The sequence below is a fragment of the Chelonoidis abingdonii genome, chromosome 1, assembly GCF_003597395.2.
Source record: "Chelonoidis abingdonii isolate Lonesome George chromosome 1, CheloAbing_2.0, whole genome shotgun sequence".
In the NCBI taxonomy this organism is placed as follows: domain Eukaryota; kingdom Metazoa; phylum Chordata; order Testudines; family Testudinidae; genus Chelonoidis; species Chelonoidis abingdonii.
Genome location: NC_133769.1, coordinates 41211990 through 41234596, shown reverse-complemented (window position 1 = coordinate 41234596; position 22607 = coordinate 41211990). Strand labels below are relative to the sequence as shown.

The 22607-nt window shown below is 39.1% G+C and overlaps 1 protein-coding gene across 3 annotated transcripts in view; it reads left to right on the top strand.

Moving 5' to 3' along the window:
* Positions 1-18834, top strand: part of MAPK12 (mitogen-activated protein kinase 12) — an 80988-nt gene extending 62154 nt beyond the window's left edge. The window contains exons 7-12 of one of the 3 annotated variants that reach the window (XM_032769370.2): positions 2598-2712; positions 5191-5262; positions 11006-11085; positions 12055-12133; positions 13028-13201; positions 16063-18834. In XM_032769370.2, coding sequence (XP_032625261.1) covers positions 2598-2712; positions 5191-5262; positions 11006-11085; positions 12055-12133; positions 13028-13201; positions 16063-16133 — 591 coding nt within the window. In that variant the 3' untranslated portion in view covers positions 16134-18834. The other 2 variants (XM_032769369.2, XM_075065228.1) reach the window with 2 other exon arrangements.
* Positions 18835-22607: the final 3773 nt, after the last annotated feature.

Sequence of the window (22607 nt, the reverse complement as noted above, 5' to 3'; positions counted from 1 at the left end):
TCCCCAGACAGATTTTTGCCCCAGTTCCCTAAATGGTCCCCTCAAGGATTGAACTCACAACCCTGGGTTTAGCAGGCCAATGCTCAAACCACTGAGTTTTATATATTTATTTATGTATTTATTTTTGCAGTGGGGAGATATGTTTTCCACCATCCTATTCTTAACTTTAAAGTAGCTAAAGCAATTGTGCCCAAAGTTGTTTATTACTTTCCACTATGGTAAATTCCAGGCCAAAAGGTTAAACGTTTAGGTCAAAAATGTATGAAAATAGCAGCTTGATATGGAAATTGTAGTGCAACCTTAACTGTGATAATCTTAACCATTATAATTAGAAATCTGTTCATAAGAATGAATAAACATTTACTCTGTACAAAAGAAAATGAAAATCCTAAAAAGGCTGCATGACTACAGCTGGGCAAATAATGGATTTTTTTGTTTGCTGACATTCCAAAACTTCTTTTTTAAATTCCATTTTGGATTGAACCAAAACCAATTTTTTTAACATTTTCAGTGAATTGAAAAGCAGAAGGGGGATATTTCAGGTTAAGCGAAATGGGTTGGGGTTTTTTTAGATTTTGACCATTTTAATTTTTTATAATGTTTTAATAAAATTAACAAAAATGCTGAAACAGAAAGTTCTTTCAAAGTGAAAAATTGAAACATTCCACTTAAAAATGTCAAAACAAAATTGTTTTTTGTGGGGGGAGGGAAGCTATTTTTTCTTACCAGAACAATTTGGCAAAACTGACACAAATTTGTGAAATATTTCTGTGTTACTGTATCTGCATTTTTTGCCTACCCCTCAAAAAAAAATTTTTTAAACATTTTGCCCAACCCTATGCATAACATATGTACTAACTATTTTTGTAATTGTTAGCTACCTTTACTAAATAAATACACCAAGATTTGCAATATATTGAAATTGTTTCTAGCGCTCAGTGAAACCACAGATCTTAGTCTGGCAAATCAAAAAAACTATATAAAGTAATAATAAGTTTAATGTAAATGATACAGACCATAGAAGTGTTGCATTTCTTTTCTTTGGTGTCTTGTGAAGACCTAGTGGAGAACATTGTTATAAGATGTCTGGATGCTTCATTTAAAAGTATATCTTGCTATCCTTTTTTGGAAGATATTTATTTGCCTTGTGTCCAGTATTTAAATGAGAACGTTTATGGGTGATGTAGTATAAAATAGGAATTAAGTGCCATTGAGCAAGGTGGAAATTATTGGTAAACATAGCAGATCTCTCTTTCCACTTTGCATCCCATTTCTGTTTTAAATGCAGTTGACAGCTCAGCTGATATGAAATATGGAAATTATGTTAATGTGATGCAGTGAGAATAAAGCCATAATATTTACATTTTACATCCTGCATCCATGAATAACAACCTAATATAACTTTCCTTTTTCATTAGTGCCAGGAGAGTGATGATACTATTTTATTGAATAGTGAAGTATTTTAAATGGTTGAATTATAGTCCACGTGCTACAAATACCGTGTCCTTTTGCAGCATCAGTGAGTGTTAGTAATATAAATCTCTGTCCATAAGACATCCATGCAGTCTGGTAAGCATGGAAATTTTAGCAGTTATTTCATTAGTAGATCTACATATTCAAGCATGTATTATGTTTTTTAAATCTTCCCTCCCATAGACTGTCCATTCAGTTCTATTTTTCAACAAGCCAGTGGATGGGTACATTTTTCCCATAAATCTGTTAATTCACTTCATCCAGGAGGCTCACTTTTCTGGTTAGTAATTTCTCACTACTGGCTATGAGCCTGTTCACTGTTGGCCTCTTGCTTTAACTGGTCCTGCAGCTAGTCCTCTGATTTGGAGCATTTTGTAGAAGTTGACCCAGGCTTGTACTTGTATTTTCAAGTGGTTGCTACTGGAAATGGCTAGCTGTATAGATAAATATCCAAGAGGCTGCAATAATAGTTTAATGAATAAGTAAGTTTAATCATATATAACTTTATAATTCTGAATGTATCACCGGTGGGCCTTGAACTCTTTAAAAGGCCCTTCAGAAGAAGAAAAGAGAGGAAGGTTGGTTAAAGCAGTAGCCTGAGACTCAGGTTCAGTTCCCTACCCTGGCTTGCCTCAGACTTCATCTGTGACCTTGGATAAGTGTCTCTCTGCCTCTGTTCCCCATCTGTAGAATGGAGATAACAGTACTTCCCTACCTCATAGGGGTGCTATTAGAATGAATACATTAAAGATTGTGTGGCACTCGGCTGCGACAAGAATGAGGGTGATAGAAGTATAAGGAAGTAATCTATCTTAGGTAACTCTGGAAAGGTTTGATGGTGATTCCTTGGACAGGGAGTTTTGTTAGTAGAATGAAATATTTGACCAATATTTTAATAAAATTAATTAAAGAATTTACTGTTTCCTTCAGTATATTTATAAAGCTCAGCAGCTCCATTTTTGTTAAAGTATCATAAGTGGGAGAGAAGCATTCTGAAACGTAACTTATATGCTGTTTCTTTCAAAATTTTACATTGCAGCAAGAAAACATCTATATGAAATGTTCACTTTTTCTATTGTCTCCAGTTGGAATATCTCTGCATTCATTTTGTTCTTCCAATCTAGATTCTGGATTTTGGGCTGGCAAGGCATACAGACAGTGAAATGACAGGCTACGTGGTTACTCGATGGTACAGAGCTCCGGAGGTTATACTTAATTGGATGCATTATACTCAAACAGGTAATGTGTATGTGTGGGTGCTAAGATCAACATCCTTGCTTTGAATAGTCTTAGCAGTTCCCACGTATGCACTGAATTAAGTAATATATGACCATATCTTTGTTCCTCAGAGAAAAATGAAAAATGATGGTGAGAATATGTGAAAATTAGGGGTGTCGATTAATTGCAATTAACTCACACGATTAACTCAAAAATTAATCGTGATTTTAAAAATTAATTGTGATTAATCACACTGTTAAACAATAGAATACCAAATGAAATTTATTAAATATTTTTGGATGTTTTTCTGTTTTCAAATATATCGATTTCTATTACAACACAGAACACAAAGTGTATAGTGCTAACTTTATATTATTTTGATTACAAATATTTGCACTGTAAAAATGATATAAGAAACAATATTTTTCAATTCACCTCATACAAGTACTGTAGTGCAATCTCTTTATCATGAAAGTGCAACTTACAAATGTAGGGTTTTTTGTTACGTAACTACACTCAAAAACAAACCAATGTAAAACTTTAGAACCTACAAGTCCACACTCAGTCCTACTTCCTGTTCAGCCAATCACGAAGAGAAACAAGTTTGTTTACATTTACGGGAGATAATGCTGCCCACTTCTTAATTACAGTGTCACCTAAAAGTGAGAACAGGCATTCGCATAACACTGTTGTAGCAGGCATCCCAAGATATTTATGTGTGCCATATATGCTAAAGATTTCATATGCCTATTCAGCTGCTTGGTCATTGTTCGAGAGGACATGCTTCCATGCTGATGATATGCTTGTTCAAAAAATAATGCATTAATTAAATTTGTGACTGTGTTCCTTGAGGAGAATTGTATGTCTCCCTGCTCTGCATTCTGCTATACTATTTCATGTAATATAGCAGTCTCGGGTGATGACTCGGTACATGTTGTTAGTTTTAAGAACACTTTCACTGCAAATTTGTCAAATGTAAACAAGATACCAGTGTGAAATTTCTAAAGATAACTACAGCACTCAACCCCAAGATTTAAGAATCTGAAATGCCTTCCAAATCTGCGAGAGGCTAGATGTGGAGCATGCTTTTAGAAGTCTTAAAAGAGCAAACATTCTGATGCAGAACTACAGCACCAAAACACCAAAAAGAAAATCAACCTTCTGCTGGTGGCATCAGACTCAGAGATGAAAAATAAATATGTGTCGCCTCGCACTGCTTTGTTGTAGTTATTGAGCAGAACAGTCATAGCATGGACACATGTCTCTACGAATGGATGTAATGAAGCATCAAGGGACATATGATTTGAGCCTTCAGTAATCAGCATAGGTACGGGGTTTGGTGTACAGGAGTGTGGGTGAGATTCTTGGGCCTGCATTGTGCAGGAGATCAGACTAGTGATCATAATGGTTCATTCTGAGACCTTAACGTCTATTATGAATCTTTAGCGCATCTGCAATGTAAATATCTTGCAAGGTCGACTACAACAGTACCATGCAAATGTCTGTTCTCACTTTCAGGTGACATTGTAAAGAAGAAGCAGGCAGCATTATTTTCTGCAAATGTAAACAAATTTGTCTGAATGATTGGCTGCACAAGAAGTAGGACTGATTGGACTTGTAGGCTCTAAAGTTTTACATTGTTTTATTTTTGAATACAGGGGGTTTTGTACATAATTCTACATTTCTGAGTTCAACTTTCATGATAAAAAGATTGCACTACAGTAATTGTATTAGGTGAATTGAAAAATACTCTGTTTTTTACCGTGTAAATATGTGTAATAAAAAATAAATATAAAGTGAGCACTGTACACTTTGTATTTTGTGTTATAATTGAAATCAATATATTTGAAAATGTAGAAGACATCAAAAATATTTAAACAAATTGTATCTATTATTGTTTAATAGTGCGATTAATCATGATTAATTTTTTTAATCGCTTGACAGCCCTAGTGAAAATGTAGAACAGTAATGTAATTAAGAGCAAGTTCCCTGCGGTTAAAAAATTTGGGTAATCCTTTGTTGTCAATTTTCAGAAATTAAACTCCAGCGTAGAGAGAGAAAAAGGCAGTCTGGGTTTGGACATAGGTGGTAGCGAGCTCTACCCTTGCTACATGCTGTAATCCTTCTGCAGGATGTTGCAGATTGTACCCTAACTCCAACTGGAAGGCAAACCATTCAGCAAAGAAGGGGTACTAAAGAAGCATGAAGGTAGCTGTAGTCCCTTCCTAGATGACTGGAAGAATTACTTCCTGTATGCATCAGCTTGGTATTGAGCAGCTACCCTCTCCTGGTGGCCTGGTCATGAACACCAGTTACATTATTGCAACTTGCTTTTGGTAGACATTTATTTTCTGTATAAAGGATCAACTATATTAATACGCTTCTTTAAAAAAGTATAACTGAAACTGTATTTTAACCATACATTTGTGAGGGGATTTAAAAATATAATTCACCAATTTAATGTTACTGATTTTTTTTTTATTTTTTTTTTTATTTCAGTTGACATTTGGTCAGTGGGCTGTATTATGGCAGAAATGGTAACAGGAAGGCCACTGTTCAAAGGAAATGATCGTATCCTTTCATGATGAATTCCTGGCAGAAAGATATGAAAAGCGTGTCGGTATTTGTGTGTCACAATAAGGTGGTTTCGTAATGGATATAGATTTAAAACAATGGTCAATTAATTCTCTCCCCTGCCAAATTTCACTTTCTTTTAAATCATGGGCAAATTACTGGATGTTTGTGCCTTAGTTTACCCATCTGTAAATTAGACTAATATTACTGAGCTGCTTCATTAGAAAGATATAAGCATTGAATCATTAATGTTACAAAGCACTCTCAGATTCTCAGGTGGGAGGTTCTATGCAAAATCTTCAATAACAGGCACTCCAGTTCAGGAGTGTGCACAAGACCTGGTGTTGTGTCAACACTCAACCTTATGGGTACATACAGAGCCCAGTTTACATATGGGCCTCAGGTTTGGGGTGCACATTTCTCAAGATTTTATCCAGAATTCTTAGGATCTGGTTAGGACGGTTCTCCATATTTAAAGTAGAGTCATATCATTCATTACTGAGAACTTAAAACTTAAATCAACTTAAAAAAATTAAAAATCTCACTTCAGTATCGACATTTTTGACCTACTGTTGTTACAAGTAACTCTTAAAATTAATATCGCTGAACAGGAATTAGAGGGGAAAATTGTCTAATTTTTTTCTGTTTTGTTTATTTGAGAGGGGTTATGTATAACCAGTTTCACTCTTTCCCTTGGATATGTATTCATTAAGGCCCGTGTTCTGCCAGCAGTTACCATACATGCTTAAAGTTAAGCACAAGATTTTGGGGCTTTAATATGTTTCTAGTTTGCTTCTTTGTGTCTTATTCTCCCTTTATTATGTGAGAAAAACACTTCAAAATAGAAGAATGGAGATTGCAAAACCACAAAAATGAGATGAGTGGACTAGTGCAGCTGCAGTATCTGAAACCATTTTTAACACAATTTTTTTAATTAATTACGTTCAAGTATGCGTCCCTTGTTAACAACAAAATACAAAAATAGCTTTTCCTGCTGGCCTAAGGGCAGCAGTTAACTAACCAGTATTATTACTTGAGCTGTGCCGGCCTTGAAGATACTTATGTAACGTTTATGCATACACAAGGAAACAAGTGAGTCACAATTTCAAGCTGCACCAGAAATTCAGGAGTGGGAAAACCAGTATTTTAATAATCTTAGGAGATGAATATTGCAGATGGTATTGGGTGAAGTTCTACAGCTTATGTTATGCAGGAAGTCAGACTAGTTAATCATAATGATCCCTTCTGACTTTAAAATCTGTGAACCTATGTTAGCTGTTGCAAGGAGAACACAATCTCATTCTAGTCCTTTTCAGGTAAGCAAAGCAAGAAATATAATTTTTAGTTCTTTTGTTTTAGTTCTATAAATAAATTCTGTTGCAAATTTGATATCAAATCATTTTTTAACATCATTTGTAAAAGCTATTTAGTTTCATCCATCATCTCCCTCTGACTCTATAGGCATTTGAATGTGTGATCATGTATTTGGAGCTCTGTAAAATCAATAGGCAAAGAGGTGCAACACCAGACAAGAGCTGCTTTCTATGGCATCAGCCCCTGGGAACCTGCTGGAATCCCTGGAAAAGATAATGCTTGTGCTGAGTAAGCTATACTTCCTTAGGAGACATAAGGTCAGGGACTACTTGCCTTATCCCACCCATGTTGTCTCAGGAAATCTCAGGGTTTGGAATTGGGGGTGGGGCGGGGAATGACTTTGAAAAAGCTACAATAACATTTCGTGGAATATTTGTCAAAATTTCAAATTTTCAAAATAGTTCAAACAGCTGTAGTTAGGAAGCTACCTATGATGATAATAAGCTGGTCACCTCAGCTTCGAGGATGATGTCAACGATCATAGTTTGTACTAATGGGTCTTTGTGTGACTCCATACTCCAGTTCAGGAAGAACAACATTTACCACACTGGCCACAGAACCATTTGCCTCATTGTGTTGATTGAGCTGCACATTGTTTCTGTGTCTGGCACTGTGCTTCCAGCTGCTCCCATGATTCTTCTCAAAGGCGTGGCCACCCACCCTTATGATGTGGCACTATGCAGTATGATCAATTGCCGGTTGCTCAAAGGACGAGTAAGAAATGTTCATTTTGCAGTTTTTGTTTCAGTGTCTTTGAAGAGTTTCATCTGCCCTCCATGCTTACAATTGCCGAAGCTTAATTCAGAATGTAAGATTTGTTTTGATAGATGGGTCTCAGGCATTTGAATTACATGGCCAGCCTATCTCATTTGGATGCGGATCACATGAGCATTGATGCCAACTGAACCAGCTTTCACTAGGACTTCGGTGTTGGAAACTCAGTCCTGCCATGTCATGTGCAGCAATCACCATAGATGTTGCAAATGGAAATTGTCAAGCTTTTTAATATGTCGTCGATCAGAGGTCCATGTTTCGCACTCATAGAGCAATGTCATGAGGACAACAGCATTATAGACTTTGATTTTTTCTGTAGACAGATTCCAGGTTGCTTTCAGATTTGGTGATAGAGGCGATCATATGTAGTGCTGACTTTCTTAATTCTTACATTCACTTCATGGTTGACTATAGCTTTGTTGTTCAATATGCTGCCAAGATATGTAAACTGTTTGACAGCTTGCAGCATAAAACTTTCCAGCCTTATGGATGGATCTTGGTAGCGTTGTTGAGGAGCTGGCTAATATATAATCTCGGTTTTCATTCAGCTGATGGTGAGGCCAAAGTTACAAGCTGTCATAACAAAGCAGTTTGTAAGATGTATAAAGATTGATGCTGTTTGTGACATTTTTCCTGTAATAGTCACATGATGAAGATCATGTCAGTAGTGCTCCACTGAGCACGAAAGCTGCACTGTGACTCAGCTAGGATGTTGTCGATGATTTGGGTCAGGAGTGGTTCAAGAGGATCCATGCAAGAATCTTGGTGGCCACAGAGAGCAAAGAGATACCTCAGTAGTTACCACAGTCGCTGTTTGAGTCTTTACACTTATAAATAGTGACAATGTTGGCATCTTTCAGTTGTTATGGTGTAATTTCTTGAAGCCGGACAGGTAAGAAAAATTCGAAGAGCTTGTCAATGAGAAGATTTTCTCTGTGTTTGAAAACTTCAACTGGAATGACATTGGAGCTGGGGAATTTATTATTTTTCATTACTTGAACAGCCTTCAACACCTTAGCTCATGTGTGGTTTGGCAAGTGCAGTAGATGTGGGCTGTTTCTAGACATTATTTAGTGACTCATCAGAAACAGTAGATGAACAAGTAAGTAGTTCACTAAAATCTTTGTGCCACCATTGGTGGAAGGCAGTGCGATCTGTGGTGGGAGATTCAGCATCAGCACTTGGTAGTGGTGTCAAGATAGATAGGGTAGGCCATACACAGATTTGACTGCCTCACAGAAACCTTTGGAGTCATGTTTATCAGCAAGAGTGTGTGATTCCTCTGCGTTATGGTCAAACCACATATTTTGCGTGTGGCAGAGTTTGGACTGGAGTGTACTGCAGGCTGCCCTATATCTGGCCTATTTCAGCCCATAGAGTTTGTCAGCTAAGAGCACAGCATGGACTTGTCACCTGACATCAAGGAGATTCAATATTTTATTACCATTTTCATCAAACCAGTCCGCATAATGGCATTTCGTACGCCCAACACAATTCACGACAATGTTAGCGATTGTGTCACGCAAGGATACCCATTCAGCAGTTATGTCATGACTGATCATTGGAAGAGTTTCTAAAAGAGTAGTTAGCTGTGTTGAAAATTGTTCGGCAATTGATAGATCATTCAGTCAAGCTATATTTATAAGCTTGACTGATGGTTTTTTACACATTTTTGGCCAAATAGTGAGGGAAAGCTTTGATGGAACAAGACAGTGGTCAGTACAACAATTAGCTCCATGTAATACCCAAGTTATGCACACATCTTGTAGGTCCCATTGTCGGACCAACACCTGCTCAATCAAATGCCAATGACTTGAGCAAAGGTGCATCCAGATTGTGTTATATTTGTTGGGAGAGTCGGAAGATAGTGTTTTCAATATTTCGATGGTGCTCAGCATCTGTCCTTAGCAGAAGTAGGCCATTGCTGTTCATCTTGTTGATGCCATGTTTGCCAAGTACACCATGCCACATAGAGTCATCGAGGCCAACACGAGCATTAAAGTTGCCTAAAACAATCAACTTTTCTTCACAGGGAGCCAATCGGATCAGGTAATTTAGTTCAAAATAAAATTCCTCCTTCAGAGTTAGTCACTGTTGGTGCATCAGCAATAATCAGTGAAGCATAATATCTGCCTCTCTTCATCAATCTATCATTTATACCAGTGGATATGTTCTCCAGCCGAGAGACAAGATCCTTTCTGGTTGCAAAGCTTATTCCTGCATTGTATGGCTTGTTTTGTGGGCATCCCTTGCAGAAGGAAGTATACCCAGCACTCTCCTCAATCAACTGACCCTCATCAGCAAGTTGCATCTTGCCAGTGCTGCAATGTCAATATGTATCTTCTAGGCTGTTGAGCAACCTGAGCAGTCTGCCTGACAGGATGATCAGTTTGGTTTGGACAGTCAAGGAGTGTATAGACATTCCATGTCAAAACATTGAGACAAAAAGGAACTTTTCAAAGCGTATTTGAATTTCAACCACATGATGGGCCACCCTCCAGCCGTGGTAAACTGGTCAGGGCTGTTCAAGATGAGCAATTATTAGGGCACCTTTTTGAGTCCCCCTCCTAGTATTGAGATCAGTGGTACTGTCCCTGAATAGAGCAGACTAGTCGATCAAGATGCTGCTAGACTACAGTATCACCTCCGGTCAATGCAGAGTGACCAAAGTCTTGACCTGCCTGCATTCAGGTTCATGACTATGAGTCCCAGCAATGTCCATCACTTGTCACTTTCCCCATTCTCCCATAACCGCAGGACTTGTTAGACTGTTGAAGGATGCATGAGAATTTGTTTAAAGTGAACGAGTAGTTGCGCACCAACTTGTACACACTTTTAGCCAACAAGATCATTTCCAGTGGCAAGGTAAACCGAGACAACTGAAGGACTTGCTGACTGCAGGTTTATTTTTGGAGTATATGTCTCCTGGAACTCCAACCTCTCCTCCCCATGGCATGGTGGAAACAGGAAAAGTAGGGGATTGCCCTGTAAGACAAAATATGGTGGTGAGCTTTGCTTTCCAGGCTGCTATCATAGTCATGAAGGCCTACAGGATAATAATAGGAGATATACCTATCTCCTATAACTGGAAGGGACCTTGAAAGGTCATTGAGTCCAGCCATTGAGTCCAGCCCCCTGCCTTCACTAGCAGGACCAAGTACTGATTTTTTCCAGAGATCCCTAAGTGGCTCCCTCAAGGATTGAACTCATAACCCTGGGTTTAGCAGGCCAATGCTCAAACCACTGAGCTATCCCCCCCATACTTTTTACTCCAAAATACCCTGACTAATGGGGCTAAACCCCAGCTCCAATCACACGATCCATTAAAAACTTCACAAGTCTCAACTACTCAAGGAAGAGGACATTATCTGGCCCATAAAGTTGGAATATACTTGACTTTAGGTGTTTTAGTGTCCTCAACTTTTGCAAAAGAAACACAGAACCTTGAGCTGCACAAATGTGAAGTTTCTCATTTCACCTTTATGTTGTGTGTTCTGCTTTGATCTCCATTGGCAAGGAAATTGCATAATTTTGGTAGGGCTTTTAATTTTGTCACTGTACAAAGACTTGATTCCTGACATCTGGTATTCAGATCTGGACCAGCTCACAGAAATAATGAAGATAACAGGCACACCAACTCAAGATTTTGTTCAGAAACTACAGAGTCAAGATGTGAGTATACTGTTTGGCATTCTGCTAATATTCTGCTTGTCCTAGTTTCAAATGCAAGAAAACTTAATGGAAAGCTGTTCTCTGAATCTCATCATAAAAATATTCAAGAACTTTCTGGAAACCTTATTAGTTTAGTTTATTTAGATAAACACAATTATCAAATAGTTTTAAATTAAGTACATTGCAATAAGCTAATGGCCTACATTTCAAAAGTGTTCATTTAATTATGAATACCCAACCTGAGATTCCGGAGCCTGATTTTTCTCTTTTTTAGAAGTCTTGAGCACCTACAATTTCAACTGAGGTTAATGAGAGCTGCAGGTGCTCAACATGTATGAAAATTGAGTCCTATCTGAAGGTGGTCACCCAAAACTGAAGTGTTAAAAAATAATGGTCACTTGGAAATATGTACACCTACATGCTTAAAGTTTCTTACATATGTGGCACATCAACAGCTCTAGCTGAATGGCTACTACTTTTATTGAGAGCACACTGATGATACATACAGTGTATTTAGAAGACTGACATTTGTTCTTGTGTTTTTAACATTGCCTTTCCTGGTCCCATGTGCACACTTCTCTAGAGAGTTTAAACTCTGTTAAATGCACATTAACATTCCTTAAAATACCTGTAAATTTTAAATACTCATTGAATATATCTTAAAGAGAAAGACCTGCTTTTCTAAAAACTTGTATCAACCCACAGTGGGGAAAAAATAATTGTAACTCTGTTGAATGATGCATGTACATTTCCCAAACTAAATACAGTAATATACAGGCTGTAAAAACAGTACTAAGGATCACCGTTAGGTATTGTTTCTCTCCTTTTTCTTAAAACTTGCAAACATGGTGTCCATATGCATAGCATGCTCTCACAAAAATCATGAAAATTCACCTAGCAAGCATATTGCTAAATCTTATCACATAAAGAGGAAGAACTCTTCTAACCAATGTTCATATTTCTTTTAAGGCAAAAAATTATATCAAAAGCCTCCCAAAAGTGCAGAAAAAAGATTTTGCAGCCATCTTGAAGTATGCAAATCCTTTGGGTAAGAAAATATGTCTGGATTTCTACCATTTGTGGTGGTGTGCTACAGCAGGTGCAGCAGCTGCTGCTATAATTAAGGTTGTATTATGGTAATTAAGGTTGGATTCTAGCCCCTTGTTTTCCATGGCTCATAACTTTCATCTTAAGGACTGAAACTTTCCAAGACTAGTCCTTGGATAAGCAGGACTTAAAACCTTAAGCAAAAGTAATTTATGCTGTTGGCCCTGATCCAGCCAATGCTTAAATGTTTTGCTGGATCAGGGTCTGTGAGTAGCAAGAAATCAAACATAGATAACATAATTTTCATATTTTAAAAAAATGATTCTTAAAGCCTTATTCTGAATGACTGTACAAGACAAACAGATAGGGGTTGAAAACTGAAATTTGTCATGAAAATAGTACTCAGTGAGAAGTATTTCAGATTCCAGAGAAAATTGGTTTTGATTTGGTAGTTCTCAAGATAACATACTTCGTAAGCACAGTACAGTACATTTTGAATTTTTCAGTATGCTCACACAGGGCCTGATCCAAATCCCACTGAAATGCATGTAAAGATTACCATGGATTTCACTGTGGTTGCATAGTTGAGAAAATTGGTGCTATAGATATACACATGGCTGTCTGACTGCACTAGTGGATTGAAAGTGTACTGAACATGTGGATTGGCTCATACTGAAGTGGTTTTTGTATTGAATATCACAATAATATGACTTAACAGCAGCAAAACACTTTGTATTTTTATTTTCTTCTTCAAACAGCAGATGTCTATGAAATGAAATAACTCATCTTTGTAATCATCTGTAATTCTAAAAAACAACAATGGTACAACAGCTTTAAAATCCAAGTTGGATTCAGTGGCAATATTTGAATGTCCTGTTTGGCTTGTGTTGAACAGCTGTAAACCTTTTGGAGAAGATGCTGGTGTTAGATGCAGAGAAGAGAATAACGGCAGTAGAAGCTTTAGCACATCCTTATTTTGAACCAATTCACGATCCTGAAGAGGAAACTGAGGCAGAGAAATATGATGACACATTTGACAATATGGATTTGCTACTGGATGAGTGGAAGCGTAAGTCCATTATGGGGTGGGGGTTAAAAGGGATTAAGAAGGGCTAGCTGAGAAGTAAAAACACTTATCTCCTTAAAAATGACTTGCTTTGGTCTTGGCAGAAAATAGGCACCAGTGAGGTCTAGAAACATAAAATGAGTCAGTGCCCCCATCTCTCTTTGTACCTCCTCCTAAGGTTGCCCCTCTGCTAGTTCCATCTCTCTCCAGGGCACCCCCTCGGCTCTGCCTCCTCCGCTCCTCCCAAACACCCCATGCTTTATCTGTGTTCCTGCCTCCTTCCCCTTCCCCATTCTCCACCAAATCTCCTCTTCCTGAGCTCTTTCAATTCACCCTTCTCAGTCCCAGGACTGGCGCTAGGGGTTTTAGCGCCCCGCGCACTGGTCCTGCGGCTCCGGTGGAGCTGCCGCAATCGTACCTGCGGAGGGTCTGCTGGTCTGCAACTCTGGTGGAGCTGCCACAGTCGTGCCTGCAGGTGGTCCACTGGAGCCGCGCGAGTAGCCGACCATCCGCAGACACGACTGCGGCAGCTCCACCAGAGCCGCGGACCAGCAGACCCTCTGCAGGCACCACTGTGGCAGGTCCACCGGAGCCGCCTGCCGCCCCCTCCTGCAAAATGCCGCCCACCAATAATCCTGGCGCCCTAGGCAATTGCCTAGGTCGCCTAAATGGAAGCGTCGGCCCTGCTCGGTCCCCCCAAGATTAGCTAAGGTTCTAACAAGCCTTCCCTGACCCATATGGGAAATGCCTTTAGAGGACCAGAGATTTTCTTTATACAGTGCAGCTATTTATATTATGAATGGAAATAAAAATTACTTTTTGAGACAGTCTTGCTTAGCAGTGAGATTATGCAAAGCTGGCTGGTAGATGTGGAGTGGCCGCTGATCTTTATGAATTATTCTGGGTTTTTATCAAACATTCTCACTGTCCAGAGGTGTCTTGAAAGTGGAAAATAATTAGATTTATACTGTTTGTAGAACACTATTACAAGGTTTTATTGCTATGTATAGAATAAACTTAAATGACTATTTCCTCTTTTCTGAGGGAAAAAAAGAAGAGTAGGAGTCAGTTATTGAGGATTTGGGTTCACTTTTTGTTCTGGGTTTACTTTTTTTCATTTCCCTGATTCGTACATAACAGGGATGGGAGCAGTGATGATGGATTGTTACAAATCTGCCTTTCCTAAGACAGACTTCAGCAAAGCTATCAACACCCTCCCATCTGCATGTGCCTCCCAAAGGTTGGCAGCAAACCACAGTTATTAGCCTGTGCAAGGGAACATAAGACTAGTATTCAGCATGCTGTTGGCTCCAGTGACTGAGTGCAGGTCATAGTTATTACCTTAGCATAACAAATGTTGAAAATAGAGGGGAAGAGGAAGCAGCAATTTGTACTTTGAGCTACTGGTTTTCTGCTGAAAGATACCTTGAACTGTACCGAAAGGAGGCATTTCTGAATTCTTACACTGTGTATTATTGCTTACTGTCAATGGAGCAGGAGAATACGTCTCCTAAACCTAGTGCTTAGGGGTCCCATGAGTGGATACATCTTCATATAAGCAGGTTATGTGGTTGCATAATTAATACATTTGAGTGATATTCCTCCATACACAGGAGAGATTGTACAAATTATTGGTTACTTATATATATATATATTTTAATTTTTTTACTGTGAATAATTTTTTTAATGTTGCTGATTTTTCCACCTACTCTTTCCCCTCTGCTGTTGGGTCTCCTGGCTGTCCTCTTTCTAATGTTCCATTTCTAACTGCTTTGTTTGATGTCACTCAAATTAAAACCAAATTCCCTTAAATTTCCTAAAATGACCCGGGTTACCCTTTACAATTTACAAAACCTGAGACTGCTGACTTGTAAATAAATATAAATGTTGAGTTAATTTAACTTTCCGGTAAAAAACAAACTAAAAAGGAAGTTACTAGTCCTCACCCCATCGTGCAAACCAGGCTGTTTCTGAGATTTATGCCTTTCTTTCGTTTCCTCACATCCTTACTTTCTAGCGTTGGCCAGTATGAGAAATACTACAGTGTCATCAGAGACAGCAGAGATGATGTTCTTGCAGCATTTCTGTGCTCACTGGTACTAGGAAGTTGATTTACAGACTATGATGAATTAAAAATAAACTTCAAGCAAAGGAAGCAACTGATGTCTCTCCACAGGGGAACTGGATACTTAGTATGTGAATGTCTCATAACAAAACAAGACAGAGACCTCAGTGGCTAGTACACATACCAGGCTCAATTCTGGAAATCTAAGGCTGCCTTCACCCAGATGGCTAGCAGTCAGAAAAGTGGGGATTCAGCTCCTTTTTCCCTCACAGCTTCCTGCCTGCCTGTCCATGACTGAATTCTTCTTTGGTTTACCCTTTTATTAGGAGCCTTTCACAGCATGTTCTCCTGGTGTGTGACTGACAACAAGCTGTAGTCTTAAGGTACTCACGCTGCGTATTGCTAACAGTGGCTGAGAGACCATCTCTTTCTGATGAGATTTGGGGGTTCAGTTTTGGTCCTGATTCTCAAACTTTGACACTTAGCTTTTGGTGCCCATTTAGGCCCCTAAGCGAGAGGGCCTGATTTTCAGATTTGCTGTGCATGACAGCAGCTATTGAAGATAATGCCAGTTGTAGATGCAACGCTGAAAATCAGGTCACTTATTTAGGTGCCTAATTTTAGGCATCCACTTTTGAAAACTTGAACCCTAACTCTTTGTATGTTTTCTTTCCCTCATCCGTGTCTCATCCCCAAAAAGACAACGGTCCCGCCATTTTGGGATTGGCTCCCGCCTACTGTCTGTGAGGCTCCTTTTACAAACATACTAGCAATGCTTTCTCTTACTGTTGTTTTTCAGGCATTACCTATAAAGAGGTAATAAACTTCAAGCCATCTCCCCTGCCTGAGTCAAAGGAAACAGCAGTGTAACCGTATGAACCATCTCTTCAAAAATCAAAAGCAGCAGGAAGGGTGTAAATGCTTGTGATAACTCAGTTGTAAAAACCTTTTTATAAACAAACTGGATGTAATCTGTTATGTGTGTATTGTAAGGAATAGTGGTGTTTTTACTCTAACCAGGAAGCTAGTGCCTTTGGAAGTAGCATTTCAAGACTGTCTGGAAACTTACCTCTATCCAAATTTTCTCATCTTTTTGTGCAAATTTGTAGGTTCATTTAATCAAAGTACTCCTCAAAACACCAGGGTTTTCATGAATGTGCTTTTAGACCAGGTATTGCTAACTTGGGTCACAGAGTAATAGAGTAATAGTTAACACCTTAAGCAATCTGAGGCTAAATGGACAAGTGTTTCCCACTTCCTACATGAATGGAGGGGAGTATGAGCCCCTGGAGCCAAGCCCAGAAGGCATCAAGGGGAGTGTGCTGGCTTCCCTCTTGGTTCTTTCCTTCCCGCAGAAGCCAATTTGTGGATGATCTGCAGATTGTGAGGGAATGAAAATGTTGCCGGATAGGCTTAACAAACCTACTCTGAGGGGTGTGCACAAGAGGCAGCAGTGGCAGTCAGGGACACCCATGGCTGTAAGAGTTTTAGCAGGGGACTGAGTAGAGCCACAAGTGGTCCTGATTTTAAATAATACAGTATTTTCTTCCTCTTCTGAATAACTTGCTCTCACTTTATATAGTGGAGTAGAGGGTCCTGGTTTCCAGGGGGAAATTGTGAGGATTTACAACATTCTATAAGCTCTGTAATTTCTTCATAGTTTTGATGTGGTGATTGAAAATGTACATAGTGATCGGGGCGGGGGGGGGGATCAGTGTGTGGATATGAGTTAGAAATAAAGCTACATGCAAAGTGTCACTTCATGACAATAGGGATGGGGATAATAATACTTATATTCTTCTTCTGACCTGCAGTTAGATGTTTTGTTCTTATTTTACAGGCAGTATTAGGTGTACAGAACTAATCATTTTTAAATCTCATTATCTCATTCTCTTGTGAAAAATAATCCCTTGACAGAAGGTACAATATCCACAGGAGACATCTACCTGATGAGTTACTCTGGGATATTGGTTAGAAGCTTCTATGAGTTCTTCAGCTGTGTTCATCTCTTGCACTTTCCTAGCTGTTTAGTTCATAATAATCTCAGAGGAGCAGGAAATGGAAATTGACAAACCTTTGTACATGTTTTTATGATTAAAGCTCATCTCTTTAAAAACTGAATACTTGCATAAGGGTTACTCCCACTACAACGTGCTGTTTTGCGTCAGTGCCAAGTGGAACATCTGTGGAAAGAGACATTTGATCTTAGCAGCTAATAACTGGAAAGAAACCCAGAGATGGCTCAGTTGACTTATTTTTTTACTCAAACATTTTAAACTGAAAGGCTTCATCAACTCGGTTTTTAATGATTGTTTAATATAAAGCTCTATAAATACGAGTATCTAGCAGAGAGGTATTTGTGATGAACACTGAGCAGCCAGAAGAGGTACATGGAGAGAGGAAATGGTAGCTAAAATCCTGCAATTTTATGCACGCATAAATAAACCTTTAAAAAAACAAACAACATGCATAAAAAGCGGCAGTAAATGCATCCCAAAGGAAAACCTTTTAGCACATAAGACACTAAGAAATGCGCGTGTTGGGAGTCATGTTCCATTTTGCCACTACCATTTGCTCTCACCTTGAGCTTGGTCTTATGTTATTAAAAGTAAATAAGTGCTTTGTCATTTACTTCAATGGGCACAGGATCAGGTCCTTTAATAGATGAGAGTTGAAGATATTTTGCTGTCAGCAACTTGCCGGATCAGACCCAGAGTTTCCATATACAGACGGTCTCAGACTGATCCGGCAAGTTGCTAAGAGCAAAATACCTTCAACTCTCATGGAAGGTAATGGCAGTTAATGTTGTTCGATAGAGCTAGTCAGGAAGAATGAGACAAACACTTTTTTCAAAGTTTGTGTTGCTGTATATTTTTAAAATACATTTCAAAACTCTAAATTTCACCAAACTTTTGGAAATTTTAAAAATTCCTTCCTGCACTACAGTTGGTCAAATCTCAGGATGACTGTTTTGTGAAAAATGTCAATTCTATTTTTCCTGTCTGTTTTTTTCTTTTTCATTGAGATTTGGAAAACGTTGACCCATTCTGCTGCTCAGTACTTATTAGGATCATGCGACATCTCCTGCATTGGCTTGGAGATGGACTTTTGCCTCTCAACTTACCATGATTTCTAACTGTAGAGGTGGACAGGCACAATGAGACATAAGCAAAAGAATTTTATTTTTTCTAAAACATCAGTGAATATAAGACTGTCTTATTTTTTTAACCCTTTCTTGGGGGAAAAAAACCAATGTTGAAAAGAAGACCTTAATGAAATGTACAGAATTCTGAATCCTCAAAGAGCTTACGCTAAGAAAAATTGCTGAGGAGAGCAATAGGGATCATTAGTATGAATAGCTTATAAAAGGAATGTGAATGTGGAGGGAAGTGTACTTTGTGCTGATTCAAAGGGGGAGGCTAAGTTTCATAGGTTTTTATTTGCTATTTCTACTGGTGCTAAGCAACTCAGGTCAATAAGAACCCAATTTCTGTTTGCCTTAAGGAGAAATGTAAATATGATCTGCATGTACTCAACATGTATTGTGAAAAATAAACTGTTTTTTTAATAATAGTGGTCTCATTTTCCCACTCCTTGACACCGCCCCCCCCCCCCCCCCCAGCTGTATTGTTGATGAAAGATGTCTGGGTAAAATATTTTTGCTGTCAAGAAATTGTATGAAACCCGATATTATCGCTATATCCCACTTCCATATGAGATGGTGGCTTTCTTTATTTTCAAATGAAATAAGCCCATAGTTTCTAGCCTCCCCCACTCCAATGTCCAGCAATGTATATTAGCCACACAACGTGACTGAGTGTAGTGTTGCCATCTGGTTATTTCATAGACATTCTCAGTTTTTACAGAAACATCATGACTTTGTTCTGGAGGGCAGGATTTCAAGGCCTACACATAAAACCTTTCCCTAACCTGATTAAAGAACCACTGTCTTGTCCACACTGACAATTGATAAACCTGTTATGACGTCAACACCTCGTAAGCATAGAAGAGAACTTTGAGCTAGCAGCGTTCTGGAAGTGGTGATGGGCCCTAAGTCTAACAACTTAAATGCATCCTGACCATTTTACAATACCAATTGCTCAATTAATGTTCACTATCCACTGCCCTAAAAAGCTGTTGCTTAGAATAAAAAAGCTTATGAGCTGCTCTTTTGAGCTTTCTGCTCTCTTACCTTCTGCAAAATTCAAATACTGTATCAAGTGCCTTTTCTACCTGCTCCAGCTAAGGTTGTGTCAGATCTTATATCAGAGATTTTTTTTTATTATAACTTGGATTAAAATACTCCCTTAGGGCTCATACTTGGCACATGCACTATGGTCAGCCCAGAAAGCAGGCTATTAAAAATTTAAGTTTCCATGCTAACCATTTGAACACTGAGCAGCAAATCTAGAACATAGATATGCTGTAGGTTTAGCGAGGACAAGAATGAAGATGGTAACTTTAGATTTGTTTTTAGGGGAAAGTCCAGTGGGGAACTGGGGGCTGTTTTATCTGTAGCTACAGAGGGGTTAGTGACATGTCTGGAAACCTTCCTGAATATGTTCTCCCTGCCAATCCACCTTCCATCTCCTGATTCCCCATCCATTCCTACATAGGAAGTAGCACTTGACTTACTATGGCCAGTGATTCTGTCCAGTTCGGTGCATGGGCCACCAGCGCCCCAGGCAGACTTTTCGAAACAATTTGAGAACCAAGCCTTGGGTTGCTGGTAGTTTAGGAAAGAAGGATCTCTTTTATGTGCCCCCCGCCCCCCACCCATACACACACATTTGCAACTGCCCCATGCTGTTGCTAGGTGATCTCAGTGCTCAGAAGACTATTTGCACATGGTGTGATTGTTGTGCCACTTTTTAAAAACTTACATTGCCACCTAGCAACCGCTTGCCTCTCTCAGACATGGGAAGTATGTAGCTTGTTATGCTGCTGGTGGTAGCCTCCCTCAGGAAGAAGGCAACTGAGGACAAAGAAATTGGTTTCAGAATGCAGTGTTACATAATACTGCAGTACAAGACACACACACACACCCGCTTTAGTCCTGCTGAAGTTCTTTCTGGAGTATAGTTTCCTTCAGCACTGCTACCTCAATCACTTGTGTTTTACTTAAGGATATGGAGACTCTCCCAATTGGATTTGACTAGTGCACGAATCCCCTCACAATATAAGCTCTACATTGCTTGTATTGATGTATCTGCAATGCTCTTATCACAAGTGAAGGGTAAGTGAAATAATGCAAATGTAAATTGACTGCTATGCATGAAATCAAATGAAACAAATTACTGTTCAGATCCTGTTTTAGAATCCTCTCTATTTTGCTGTGGAAAGTACTGTAAACAATAGTGTGCCTTTTCAGGGCAGGGAATGTCTTATTGCGTTTGGACAATGCCTAGCTTGGTAGGGCTCTGATCCTAACTGGCACCTCTGAGCACTACTGGAATATAAATAACAATCAAAGGCAGTGACTGGGGCCTAATGCAGTGCCCAGTGAAGTCAATGGAAAAACTCCCATTGATCTCAATGGACAATGAAAATACAATACAAACTGTAATACTTTTGAGATCACAACTGTGGCCACCAGGGGGCTGCAGCAACTAAGTTTCTGTACCCTTTCCCAAAGGCTCACTTTCTGTGCACATGACAGTGCAGTTAGTTTTGTGTCATTTGGTGTGTGTCCAACCACTTACAGTTTTCAGGAAACTCCCTACTTTTTTGTTTTTCATTTAAATTATTTAGCTGATATTTTTAAATGCAGTGAGTTGTTACTGGGTGGGGAGGAGGGAGATTTGGAGAAGTATGCACAGAAAAACTTTGAAACAAAACCAAGCAGTTTGCTTCTTGAAAAGCATTCTTAAGATCTGGAATATATTGCAGCATGAAACAATGTTAAAGGCACTGAAACTACCATTCAAATAAAAAGACTCCAGAACAACAGTGGAATCACTTAGGCATATTCAGTTAGATCAGTGGTCCCCAACCTTTTCATCTGGCAGGCGCCAGACAAAGGACCATGGCAGTGGTCGAGCATCTGCCGAAATGCTGTCAAATTTCTTCCCATTTCTTCCCATTATTATTATAATACCCTCTTTTCAGTTGCTTATGTCTTTGGCAAAAGTAATCATCGAGACTGAAATTCTTCCTACCACTTCCCCTCTCCCCGAGACAAAACAGTTCCGCTGTTTCTGATAATGAGGCTAGGAGAAAATTCATTGTTTTGCTGATATTAAAGAATTCTTGTAACTTTTTTTCCCCAAAAACTCTAGCATCCCATACTTTGGAGAAGGGGTATGAAATTTAACAAGGGGGGCGGGGAGGGATGGCCTTTAAGTCAGGGCAATGTCTTTTGCCATCCCTGTGAAAAATCCCTTCAAATTTATCCAAGTTATAAGCCCTTGAAAAGTCTGAGTTTACACCTGCTCAGTAGAGACAGATTTTAGCAGCTAAAATGTCTATACACATTTTGTTCTCACTGAGCATGCTCAAGCTTTTCACAGCTCGTAATGCCGACCAGACTGCACATTCTCCCTCTACTCTAGGCCTATGGGGGCAAGGCCGACATAATTATATGTCTCCCGCCGACATAACTACCACCGTGCATTAGAGGTGGTTTAATTATGCCGGTGGGAGAGTTCTTGCCCGCTGGCATAGTGTCTACACAGGAGATCTTATAGCGGTGCAGCTGCAGCGTCTGTAGTGTAGACATAGCCTTAGTATCTAGGCTTCAGTTCCCCAACTATAAAATGGGGATAATACCATCCCTTCACTTCACAGGGGTACTGTGAAGATAAATTCATTGGTGTTTGTGAAGCACTCAAATACTGTTGTGATAAATGGCACTGAAAAGTCCATGAGGAATAGGGTGACCAGATGTCCTGATTTTATAGGGTCTTTTTCTTATATAGGTTCCTATTACCCCTCCTCCCCCCGTCATGATTTTTCACACTTGCTGTCTGGTCATTCTAATGAAGAAATTGATAATTCTGTATTCAGAGCACAGTTTGAATAGTATGGGGCCACATATTGAACAATGAGAAAACAAAATATTGAATAGCTTCATCTATCCTGTGGACTGAATGAGGCACGGGTCCTGTGGAAAAAATAGTATGTAATCATATAGCTAAAGACTGTATCATAATGCATACGCACAAGGGGACCAAATAAGGTTCCATAGGCAACCTTAATTCTGGTATTTCCTACTTTTAAGTGCTTGACTTTGCAATCTTAATAGAGAGCCAAGGCAGGTGAGGTAATATCTTTTATTGGACCAACTTCTGTCGGTGAGAGCTTTCAAGCTTACACAGAGTTGCTCAGGTCTGGGAAAGTACTCAG